The sequence below is a fragment of the Toxorhynchites rutilus genome, chromosome 1, assembly GCF_029784135.1.
Source record: "Toxorhynchites rutilus septentrionalis strain SRP chromosome 1, ASM2978413v1, whole genome shotgun sequence".
Classification (NCBI taxonomy): domain Eukaryota; kingdom Metazoa; phylum Arthropoda; class Insecta; order Diptera; family Culicidae; genus Toxorhynchites; species Toxorhynchites rutilus.
This window is the reverse complement of record NC_073744.1, coordinates 12,557,620-12,570,065: the sequence shown is the minus strand read 5'-3', so window position 1 is coordinate 12,570,065 and position 12,446 is coordinate 12,557,620. Positions and strand designations below refer to the sequence as shown.

Genomic DNA, 12,446 nt, shown 5'->3' with positions numbered 1-12,446 from the left:
AAAAAATTAAATCGTTAGTGTTGAAGTTTTCAATACATATTGAACTGTTTAGGACCTGCTGAGTCTGATGAGTTTTATTAGTTGTCAACCCCTCCCTAACTCGATATACTAGGAACCATCGAGTTATGAAGAGAAGAATGCTTTGTAAAATAAATCAAAGGTTCCATGAAATCCATCGGGTTAGGGAAAATATCGCGTTACAGAACATCGAGTTAGGGAGAGTTGACTGTATATTGCCACCAACATTTTACGCTAGACCGGCAGTGGCAACTATATTGCCACCATTTTTTTCAATGTTTTAAACTGTTTTGCGTATTGAAAAAAAATGTTTCGTCTATTTTAGCATGTGAACATGTAGTTGTATTGTAGTTTGCGTTGATTACATGCCTGGTTCTCAGGGCCCGTTAATTCTTTTACGGATAGTAACAACTATATTGCCACCAACGATTTTCAGCCCTATTCTGTATTCCGACGGATTGCCATTACGTTCGAGTTATGATTTCGCATTCCCTATTTCTAACGTTTTGTTCGAAGAGAAACAGATCGAATGAAATGCAAAAACAACTCGTACGAAATACAGAATGGAATTTTATGAAGTCGTTCGAAATATTTCGAATCGTTCGAAATACAGAATAGGGGTGTTTATTTACATAAATTATCACTTCTAGCCTTATGTGGTAACTAGTTCTGATATCTAGCAACATGCCTGAATTTTTTTGAGCGCGAAAAAATCAAAAACTGTTCATTTTGGAGTTACTTTCGGGTTAACAACTCCCAATTTAGAGCAGCAAGCGCAAGTTTCCCGAGAAATCATTGCAATACTGTCAATTTGTTGAAGCTTTCAATACATATGAACTGCTTAGGACCTGTCGAGTCTGATCATGTTTTTGTTGAAACTAACATCAAAAATTCAAATATAGAAAAATCATGTTTACCATTCAAATGTTTACCGCCAGGCGGGCAGTGGCAGCTATATTGTCACCAATTTTTTCAATGTTTTTAATTGTTTCGCGTATGAAAAAAAAAGTTTTTTTGTGTTTTAGCATGTAAACCAGGAATTGACGATCTTGGATCGATATTTAGTAGATTAATCTTTTCCTCTCCGATCTTTTTGGATCGATTCTTTGCACTCCAAAAAAATAGATAAAAACGATTTCTTCTTTTCAATCTTTCCGATCTTATTGATCGTAGAATTTTTTTTGTACATTTGTTTTAATCTCATAAACCACCTTACAAATTTCATAAACAGATCCCTTTTAAGGTTTTCTAATTAGTGGCCGTAAATTTAGGATAAGCAGGTTTGTAAGTTTGTTCATTACAGAACGTGTGGTCACATGTTATATTTACATCGTCACATTCACTAGACTAACAGTAGAAATTGTGACGAAATTGGATGGCGACATCAGGTCCAGCTGAAACGTTCTTTTCTTGAGCAGGAACTTCTGCCAAGATTTCGACTAAATTCCAACCGTATGGAAGGGTTAAATTTTATGAGATTATTGTCAGTGGATTTTTGTATAAACATCAGTTGTTTAATTTCAAATAAAAATTCTCAATTAATTTAATTAAGAAATTTCATGACGGTACAAGATGAATACCCTGAAAAATACAAATTTTTTGGGTTTTCAAGTTTTTTTTGTGCCTTTTATACTGAAGAATCAAAACGAAAGCCTTTGAATCGATCCCTACGCCGTTTAGAAAATCGATTCGTCAAGATTGATCTTTTTCTAAAGATCGCCCAATCCTAATGTAAACATGTCTAACTCTCATGGCCCGTTAAAGGGTTAAGGATGGACCCTGATCTGGAAGGTCGAAAAATTGTTTTTTTTTTGCATTTTTGGGAAGCTTATGCCCTCAAATGTTGAATTTTCGAAATTTTATCTCGTTGAAAAGTTACAACAAAAACTGTGGGATCACCTCAAGGGAAGTAGCATTGCTATACGTAACTTTAAAACGCGTTTTTCTCGGAACTACAGGTAAACCTGTTTTTGTGCGGTCCCTTTTGGCGTGATTCCTCGTTTGTGCGATTTTATTATGACATCGGGTCTTGAATCACGCAAACTAATTACACAAATAACAAAATCGCACCTAAACAGTCACATAAATGTGAAATCACAGAAGAAGTAATCGCACAAAAACAGGTTTGCCTGTAGTGGTATCTTACGATCTACTCGACCGATTTGGCTGAATTTATTATCAGCACGAAGAAATACCTTATATAACTTATTTTTAACAAAAAAAATGGTTATGCAACGCTTTAGGAATTGTTCTTAAGTTTCGAAATATTGATTGGAATTCGTTCTTCGACCGTTACTTCACAACCACCATTACCCCACTCCACATACCACCAGCAAGGTACCGATTCTAAGACAACATCTACGCATCCAGCTGTCAATAGCGTAATAATCATTATTCGTGCACTCATAAAATGGAAAACACATCTTCAGATATACCTCAAACAATAAACGAAATACCCGAACACTTAACTCTCGGCTTTATTCCCGTTTCCACTTCACGTTGAAAACGAAATGAGGTGTATTCGCGATGACAATGGTACTGTGTCGACATCTGGATACTAAATTAGTTTTCCACTAAAACTTATCACTATAATAAAAAATTATCTTCAGATATAATTTTTGTAGAAGATTCTCCTTTATACCAAGCGACGAATGAGTTGAGATGGCTCAAGCCACTGCATTCCCGTAGGCCAAAGGCGTGACTATAGTTGGTCACTAGGTGAGATTTGAAGTCGTGTCCTCATATCTTATCGACTCGGGTATCGAAAAGAAGTTGAAAAGTAAGGTAGCTTCCACAACGAAGCGAGAAACTTTGCTATCTCACGTCACTCGCCGCGTGGAATAAGGGGGATTATTTCACCACATGAAGAAAACAAAGTTTTGCATTCACATTGAACACTAATTTGATACGGAGAAGTTAATTTTCATTCATATTTTCTATTTGAAAGGAGTTCATTCTGCCTGAAAACCCCCATTATTATCTTTGACCAGCCGTTCATTTTATTTTCACCGTGAAGTGGAAACGGGAATAAAACCGAAAGTCAAGTGTTCGGGTATTTTGATTGTTTGAGGTATATTTGAAGATGTTTTAACACCCGAAAGAAAATCACTAGAATTATTTTTCAACTTTCCAGACAGGGCTGCAACTCATTTCTGTATTAATAATAGGTGTCATATTTGTACTGTAATTCCACCGGTTTAAAATAACAAATTAGCTACATATTGAAATCTTTAAAAAAGGTGGAATTATTTCCTTAGAAAATAAACATCCGAAAAAAAATATTCGTTTATTATCCCAAATAATTCAAAAAAAAGTTCAACCAACTGAAGTTCGATTCTAGGCCTGCATCTGGATGATCTGTCAGGGTTTTAGCATCTCATGAAAAATTTCCATCGTGTTTTCAAAAGCCCTAAAATAGACATGAGATGCAGTGTTTACCAAATGTATCGTTCTAACGACAACATAAATATGAAACTCAGCAGAAGTGAGACACGAACAATGCTGTACTAGTTTCCGATAGAATTGGAAATATGTACGCTTAAAAACCCAAACATTGAATAAGCCAGAATATTTTCAGATCAATTTGTATAGTTTTAGACTATATACAGAATCGTTTTTAGAGGGAACCTAGTACTTCATTTTCCTGTCATATTGAATGCTAATAAACATTGGGTACTTACGTGTTTTTCATTATCTTTTTAGACATCACTGAAGACCTGAAACCCTTTTTGTTTCGAATGTAAAACATTATTGCAGAGTAAATCGAAGAAGAAAATACTGCGCAATGACGCTGTAATTTCCTTTTTCGATCGCTTCTGGCAAATGCTACACTCTTGTGCGATTGTATGAAAATGTGTACTTTCAAAAACAAATGAAAATACAAATTCCATCTCGCAAACATGAAGACCAAGGTGGACTGATCGGAAGTGAACTTTCTTTTAAACTCAACCAATGCGGGAAAAGGATTTGTTGGAGAACCTTACGAGCTAAATAATAAGGAATGTTCATACCCACCTGCTAAAGGATAAAGTTGCGATCCTGGTTAAGATCGTTTGAAGATAATATACCAGGAACTAGGGGCTAATTCTTCTCCATTCATTAATTCATTCATTCCTCGTTGTATGATCTTCGTGTTACGCATTTCATGATGGGCCTTCTAAAATTGGTTAGCATTGGTAATGGTACTATACTTACCCATGAATTTTAGGAATATGCAAAACAAATTGAACACTCACATCGATCAAAAAACAGTTTGTTCGATGCTTCAATATAAATTAAGTTTGATGAATTGCTCTCGCGAAGAACAATTTATCCACTGTGACATACGACTAGACGCGTTCCGAATGTATCGAATATGCAGGAAACCGCATAGCGCGAGAATGGAACCGAGTTGACACACCCGTTCAGCCATCTAAGTGTGGGTTTCTTCAAACCCTGCAACCAGACTCTTAGAGGACTGTACTTCGTATTTGATATAGACAGAAAATATTCATCTAGAGGGACATGTGATCGCTTATAGACTAAAAATTTGTAAATTGCCACCCGGTACAGGTCCCGAGTCGCGACAGCAATTATCAGTTACGCACATCGAAACCTTCCGGGCGACTGGAGGAGAGAGTATTGGCAGTGGTTGTCTGTACATGGCCTGTCCCTACCGGAAACCAGTTTTAGCAAAATGAATGAGTCTTAGAACGCGAAGCTTATCCTGATCCATCTGATATTTACTAAGGGGTTTTTTTGTCGTGATGGTAACGTACCTTTTTTCGTTTGGAATCCCCATCTCCATTGGTTGGAAAAAAACACATCACCATACTAGCGAAACTAGCTGTCTAAATCACTTGTAACTCTGTTGTTCTTTAAATGTTTGTCAATATTGCACCACTACTGTGAACAAACACTACTTCAATATATAAGATGTTTACACAATTATTAATCACTTATCACGTCTCCTTCCAAAATCTGATGTAGATAAATCATAAAAGGTTAATTCCCCTTCTTTATCCCCTTTCCTAAGCTGTGTAGGTGTGGTTAGTTGAGTGTTGTGTGAAAATAAGGGCCCTTCACTAGATAAATAAAATGATTGTAATTCTTCAGGGGAAGCAAAGATCAGATTTCGTATGACAACAAAAAACCACTCAAGCTCTAGTACGACAACAACCACCGCAAGACGCCACTGATTCCTGCCAAGCTGCTAACAGCGGTTTCTACACCTACCTTGTGCCGCCTGATCTGCTGCCGTGCCACAGTCCGTGTATGATTCACTGCCAAATCCTGAAGCACCAGCCTTGACCTCTTCGCCTTCCGTGAAGTATGATTCGTCGTACTTTGCCATTTCTCCGTACGTTTCGTCCTCAACGTAATTATCGTCCGCATCCTGTTCATGTTCAGCTGCTTCGTGTTCCGTCAGTGCTTGCTCGTGTTCGTGCTCGTGTTCATGTTCCGTTTCTATCGCCTCTACCTCCGATGGATCGTCCACGTAGTCCGGTTCCGCTTTCGGGTTTATGGTTTCGATTGGCATTTCTACGTATTCCGGTTCGGAGGAGATAGTTGGCTGCGGGGTCTGAGTGATTTGCTTTACAATTTGCACTGTTTGGATTTGTGCCGGTTCTGGCGCCTCTAGCGGATCGGATAACTTGGCTCGTTTCATAATCTGGGTCGTTTGCGGAGTGATGGAGGCTCGCTGCTGTAAGGTCCGTTTCTGGGCTTGCTGCTGCTGCTGAATAATTTGCACCTGCTGCGGGGCTGTGCTGACTTGAGTGGCAACGATGGTCGCACTCGGGCCAGTACTGCTACTGCTGGCGTTAGTTGATGTGGAGGTGGCTTGAATTTGTACTACTTTCTCGTGTTCACTCTCGTTATCCGAATCGATCTTGTACGATTGGATTCGACTCCGTTGCACAGGTTTCGCCCGCGGAGAGGACGCACTCGATGGAATGGTCGTCACCCCGCTCGAGGGCAAATGGTGGGAGGTGTCTTTGGCGGGCGATTGTTGCGCTGGTGCGCTTTCTCCCTGGAACAGTAAAATAAACATTGTACTCGTGTCTCGTGTTGTGGTATAATGCGGAAGAGATTGGTCTTTTTAACGTTTGAAATTTATACTATTCAAAATTTAAAATCTGTGCTTCAAAATACATTATTTTACAATTTCAATTAGTTGTCTATACTGCCCCTTTCAACTTTGAATAAGTTTAAAAAAAACAGACCAACTCAGTTTTTTTATAATAGAACAAAACGCTACTGATACATACCGTTTCAGTCAATCCTTTGATTTGTAACGCTTCCGCCGTGCTAATGAACGCAGGTAGAGCATCCTGTTTCACGTTCACCTCCCCACAGTACATGAACTGAATGAGATCCTTCAGTGCCGAATGACTGACATCCTTCAGGAAAACTGTTCCGGAGAAAAAAAATCAAATAAGGATAAGCATAGCAGCGCAAGCGCAAAATCGATTTTTCACAATCGGGAGTGGTGTGGCAAACATATACTTACTGAATGCGTGCTGGTTTGCTGGCATCTGGGTGAACATCTTCCGGAAGTAAGGTGAGCATACTGATAGGATGAGTCTGTGTGCCTTAACTAGTTGGCCCTCGGCGGCCAGGGTGACGTCTACAAGATCGCCTTGTATCAGAGATTCATGGAATCCAGCCGAAAGGTTTGTGTTAAAATTGTTCCAACACAGCGAGAACTGTTCGTCGTCCGCCATCTTGTGGCGTTTGCTCTGGCTGTGAAGCGAAGATGCGAAAAAGAGAATAACGAAATGACCGTTAGCATCGCTTGAAGCTGTAGAAAAAAAAACTAATACACCAAGCGTACTGAGGTAGGCATCTGTTTCATTGAATGTCAGTATATACGACTTGTTAAAAATTATGTCATAACTAGTCACAAACAAATCAAGCACCTTTCAGAAAATCCGATAAAAATTTGGGTCCGTGAGAAATAACACTTTTTTACACGTATATCACAACGCAACAAAATCCGTATTACGCAAACTCCAACTCGAACCGTTATTCGTAAGTTCTAGAAGTTCAAAAGTTACAAAATACTTTGTTTACCGAGCTAATTGTTCATTAACATATATTCGAACAATAACAGTGGCCATTTTCGAACAAAACCCACCTCACTATTTCGCCTGAATTCAGCAAATCGAGCACTCAAAAAAGCCACAACCATCCATCATCGAGAAACTGGTCGCCATTTTATCTTCACCACAGCGCTCGACATCGATTTTTACTCTCTCTCTGCTGCGCGATTGCAGCCGCACCGAACACACTGGGGAGCGAGTTGATGTGGTGAAAAATATGGCGGCCAATTTTCGAGTCCGGGTGGCGTAGCCCTAGTGCTTCCAACTTGTTTACTTCGCCCAGAATCCATTTTTTTCCGCGTTTAACCAGTGGTACATACCTTTTCAATCACTTTTACACTTATTTTAGTTCAGTTCTTCACTGGAAAAGTTGTTTTATGCTGCAGAGCTTAATTTGGCAAGACTTTGCTCGCTGCGCGAAATGCGTCTTCACTCTGGCACGGTCACTGTTTGAATGAGCAACTGTGCGCTTTTCGCCAGACGCGCTAGCAGCGCTTGGCTTGGCCGAGATCGATTTTTCGCCCCATCGGGAGAGCTTTAAAGCGTGTAACGGAAAAACGAATATGTTTGTCTCTTTCTGATTGGTTGGAAGGATTTATAATTTGACCGTTGGAAGACTGTTTCGAATGAAATATTTTGTAGCATTTTATTCATCAGATTTTAATACAAGCAAAGGTCATTCATTTTTGAATAATACATTGAGAAGTTCTACAATGACTCCCAATGGCTATTAATGTGCATTTACTGCGCTAACAGCTAACAGCTCCGATTAGAATAAAAAAAACTGCAAGATTTGTCTTTGAACTCGACTGTCTCTGATTTTTTTCTCATTGTATATTACTGAATCGATTTCTTTTATTGTTTCATATACAGTTGTACCCCGATTTTCCGCGTCACCGGAGCCGAAATTCAATAAATACTAATTTTATTGTTCGCGCGCGGACTCAGCTATCTTTTGTATTACCGTTCCCTTATCGTTCGCAATGTTTCATTATTTTTTAGTGCCACGAAAATGCGTATTTGAGGGTTGCGGTCTTCATGTATGAACGCCTCCGGAGTGCAATTTTCATTATGAATTTATTTTTTCGTAATAAAATCTATTCTATGGTAAAAATAATGGTGACGAGGTCTTTATCTAACAATGATAAGGAATAGAGGCTATTGCAATCTATTGAATTTCTGCTACGGTGACGCTAAAGAGCGTTTTATATTATCCAGCACGTAGCGTGCACCAGTGGCCGAGTGGTTAGCGTCTCACATTATCATGCAGGGTGTTGGGGTTCGATTCCCATTCTGGCCGGGTGTTTTTTCGTCAGAGAAATTTCCTTCGACTTGCACTTTGGTCACGCGTATTCTAGAGCTTGCCCCTCGGAATACATTCAAGGCGTGTTATTTGGCTTAAGAAATCTCAACTAAGTACTACTAAAAGACGCTAGTTAATACATATGTTGAGACGGCAATAGTTCCACAGGGAACGTTAACGCCATTCAGAAAGAAGAAGAGCGCGTAGCGGAAACGGCACGTACCGACAAGTAGTGATCCCCGATAATCGTTCGATTAATCGATTAATCGAATACTTCCTACAGAAATCGATTATTAATCGAACGAATACTGCGCAATTAATAATCGAAGCGAACGAATAATTTACGTTGATTAATCGATTCAAACCCAGACAAAAAAAAAACATTAGGCCGCTACAGTTTAATCCTGAAGTTCAATCATTATCTTTGACGCTCCCTTAAACTCATAAACGAAACTCAATGCTGTCAACGCGAATTGAGCTTCGTTTACAAGTTCAGGGGAGCGTAAACGATAATAATTCAATTTCAGGCGGAATGAACACTTTTTTGATTACTGATGGCTTTTTAACAAATGAGAAATATTAGTCTAGCTAATTATTCCTCTCAGTATGACGATTAATCGACTAATCGAATATTTGGAGCGATTAGGGTGAAGGTGGAAGCTAGCCATTGTGGTAGTATAGGTAAACCCACGAGTAAAAATGGGGTAATAGTGTTTGTGAGAGAAGAGCAAAGCGCACGTAAATAGATCAATTCACTTATCAGACTGTGTGGCGCTTCATTGACACGAGTCTTTGAATACATTTGAAAAAAAAAATCAATACTAAAGTAAATTGTATGAACGATATGTTCCGATGAAAAATTGCAAATATAAATATATATAGAAGGTGCATTTGCATATGAAGTAAAATTCTGATTATACGTGAGAGTAACATGAGCAAATTTATAACACATGCGAATTGGGGCTCTTTTGGTATTAACAAGTTCTTCCGCATAGTAACTCGATGTTGATAATTCCTTAATATTTTCCTTCGTTGATCGTATTGTTTTCACATATTAACGTTGGAGAGCCTTAACCCTTCTTTTCGTTTGCCGAGGCATTTTGATTGAATGTAATACTTTTCCGTTTACTGTTTTTGAAAGCATAGGCAGCCGTGGCAGTATTCCGAACTCTGCAATACAATTTTCTTACCCAATATTAAAGTTGCTAAAACTTACATTGTAGACCCATTAAACGTAAAAATAATAATTGTATTAATATCACAATATAACACAATTTTATTCTATTGATTTTCATGACATGAAACGCTATGACTCAGGAATAACATTTTATTGAGTGGTTTTTATAGCTGTTTCGATTATGTTGTCTGGCATCCGTGTCGAAAAAATAATGATGCTTTCACCAATACAAACAAAACCATTGCCAAAGATTGAAAAACAAAAATTTAACTTTCAGAGCACTTGCTCGAGTTTTCCGACGTTTTTCACTATACAGTGCGACAGCAGATGATAATTTAATATCTTGTGAGTAATCGATTAGAGTTTGGTTGATATTACTTGATGGAAAGTGTGCGAAAACAAAAATTTTCTTCACACTGTTTCGCAAAATTATTGATTTTCGGGCGAGGGGAGAGGGAGGGAGATGAAAGAAATGAGCGCCATTGTGGCAGCCATTTGTGGCTAGCTTCCACCTTCACCTTGATCGTATCGAATAACAAACTGCTAAAAAGTATTCGATTAGCTGATGAACGATTAATTTCAAAAGTCGGGAATCACTACCAATACGGGCAGACAAATACATGATGTAAAAGAGTAAATTCGCGTTGCCGAAATTGAGCCAAGCGTAGCTACTGGTGATTGAACCGATGTCGTACCGATGAGCGACGAATGCACCCATACCACGAACTTCGACGTTCGTTTTGTATGTATGGTGCTACTCGCCTGTGTAGTTCGTGCCCGGCACCGGCAACATTTTCTTTGCGAGAATTCCTTCATGCATTTGTCTGAAATGTACTGTGTATGCCCGGAGCCGTTCCGATATATAAAAACACACGCAATAATATTTGTCTTGCATGAAACGTGCCGTGTCGGTTACGCTACGTGCCTGTTAATATGATATTACCTTAAAGTACCGAACAATGTTTTATCAACAAAGAAACCATTAAATTATCCATCCGTAAGGTCGTGTACGGGGCTGTTCACATACCTAGAGATGTCTAAATTTTCCTTTATTCGATTATCGATCAATCGTGGAGCCATTTTTGAATATTCGATTCATTTGAATAACTGTCTTTCAGTATTCGATTAATCGAGCGATTATTTATTTCTTGTAATCAAAATGAACAGACATTTATAATAAAAAAGATTATGATTTGGTGTCATAATTTTAAAAGTTACATAAAATATAATTTTAAAATAACATGGATCAGAATAATGGTTTTTGGATAAAATGGTATTTCAGTGTATTGATAAGTTTACCATTTCATTATTTCTGCGGACGATTGAAATCATGAAAATGATGCACAATATGTTTATTGCACCAACATACAATTTTTTCTGTTCATAATTGCCTGTTCTTCAGTTCAGTTCAGTTTTTGGTTTTAAGGGACTTTAGTCCGATGGTCATTCGTCCCTGTGAATACCTGTTCTTCAAATGTTGTTGAAATAGCAGATTTGTTTGAAAATTTTTGCTTGGTTCCTATAACTACAAGTTCAAAAGAAATATATTCATTGAATCAATGACCACTAGTATGGTATATTTTCCTTTACACTCTGAATTTGAATACTACCACTACTACGTACTGCGTACGGGAGCTTAGACCATATCATTCAATTCCGTCTTTTACTCCTGCAGATGCTGAATTAAGTGCGCTACACATACAACGTCCCGTCACCGTGAAGTTAACGTAGGAATGAAATGTCAAATATTCTCCTATGGAAATCGTATGGTAGCATTCACATACACAATCACCGGCAACTTTGACGTCGGCAAAATAAGTCCAAGAGAATAGTTGACGGGACGGAGACAGTGACGCTGTATGTGTAACGCACTTTATTCTTCCCAGTCTCCTCCACCACCTGGAAATTATTTTTATGCTTCAACCCTAAATAGTTTAGTATATTCGAAGAATTTCGACAATTTACTTGCACCATTTTTATTATTACTTAGTTGAGATTTCTCTGCCAAAAACACGTTTTGAATGCATCCTGAGTGGCAAGTTCTAGGATACGCGTGACCACAGTGCAAGCCGCAGGATATTTCTCTCACGAATAATTCGCCCGATCAGAACGGGAATCGAACCCGAACCCCCGGCATGTTATTTAGGCTCCCGAACGCATCCCCGTTGTAATTTTGAACAACATGTGACCACTCTTTTGCTCCTAAAGCCGGAAACCTGGTTCGAAAGATCATTTGTAAATAGCATTGGTAGCTGCCTAAATCTTGATGCTTGATGCTAACTAGTACACCCAACTTTTACCTCAAAGGTGCGGTTTGTTGCGAGATTTTTCACAAAGTGCATCAATTTGCCGTATACAACTTGTAGTCTGTCAATGTTTTCAGGACTAGTAGAATCCAGGTTCGGTTCGTTTGTACATTTTCTCCAGATTCGGGGCTATCATATCCACGTGCTGTCGGTTCTTTCTGAATTCATAATACAGAATTCCCAATCCCACCAGACACAAAGAACAACTTTCTCCAAGTGACGATCCGTTTTGGGTGTTTCATTTCGCTTGCCCTAAGATTTTTCTTCCATCAACATTATTGTAAATGATTAAACTTTTCATCGCATATCACGATTTGCTTGAAAACTGCGAATTTTCGTAGAGTTTATAAAGCAAGTCGCTGATGGAAACACGATCCATTAAATGTTTCTCGGTCAAATAGTGTAGAACCCATATATTGCTGCGTTTTTCGTAACTAAGGATCAGCGTCTCGATTTGATTATCATCACTTCCCGGACAACACAATAAAAGTGTATGCCAGAAAATATTACATTTCAACGAAGATTGTCTTCGTTGCTAGGGAAACTTCTCCAGATATACG

At 38.6% G+C, this 12,446-nt stretch overlaps 1 protein-coding gene across 50 annotated transcripts in view; it reads right to left on the bottom strand.

Moving 5' to 3' along the window:
- LOC129762523 (modifier of mdg4-like) overlaps nucleotides 1-7,579 on the bottom strand; it is a 111,511-nt gene extending 103,932 nt beyond the window's left edge. For all 50 annotated transcript variants that reach the window (XR_008740649.1, XM_055760886.1, XM_055760871.1 and 47 more), the window contains exons 1-4: nucleotides 7,421-7,579; nucleotides 6,509-6,741; nucleotides 6,267-6,409; nucleotides 5,233-6,028 (exon numbers count right to left, since the gene is read on the bottom strand). Coding sequence is in view for 49 of the 50 variants with exons in the window: in XM_055760886.1 (XP_055616861.1) it covers nucleotides 5,233-6,028; nucleotides 6,267-6,409; nucleotides 6,509-6,722 (1,153 nt within the window). In the remaining variant the exon portion in view is untranslated. The remainder of the gene's footprint in view (nucleotides 1-5,232; nucleotides 6,029-6,266; nucleotides 6,410-6,508; nucleotides 6,742-7,420) is intronic.
- Between the last annotated feature and the right edge of the window lie 4,867 nt (nucleotides 7,580-12,446).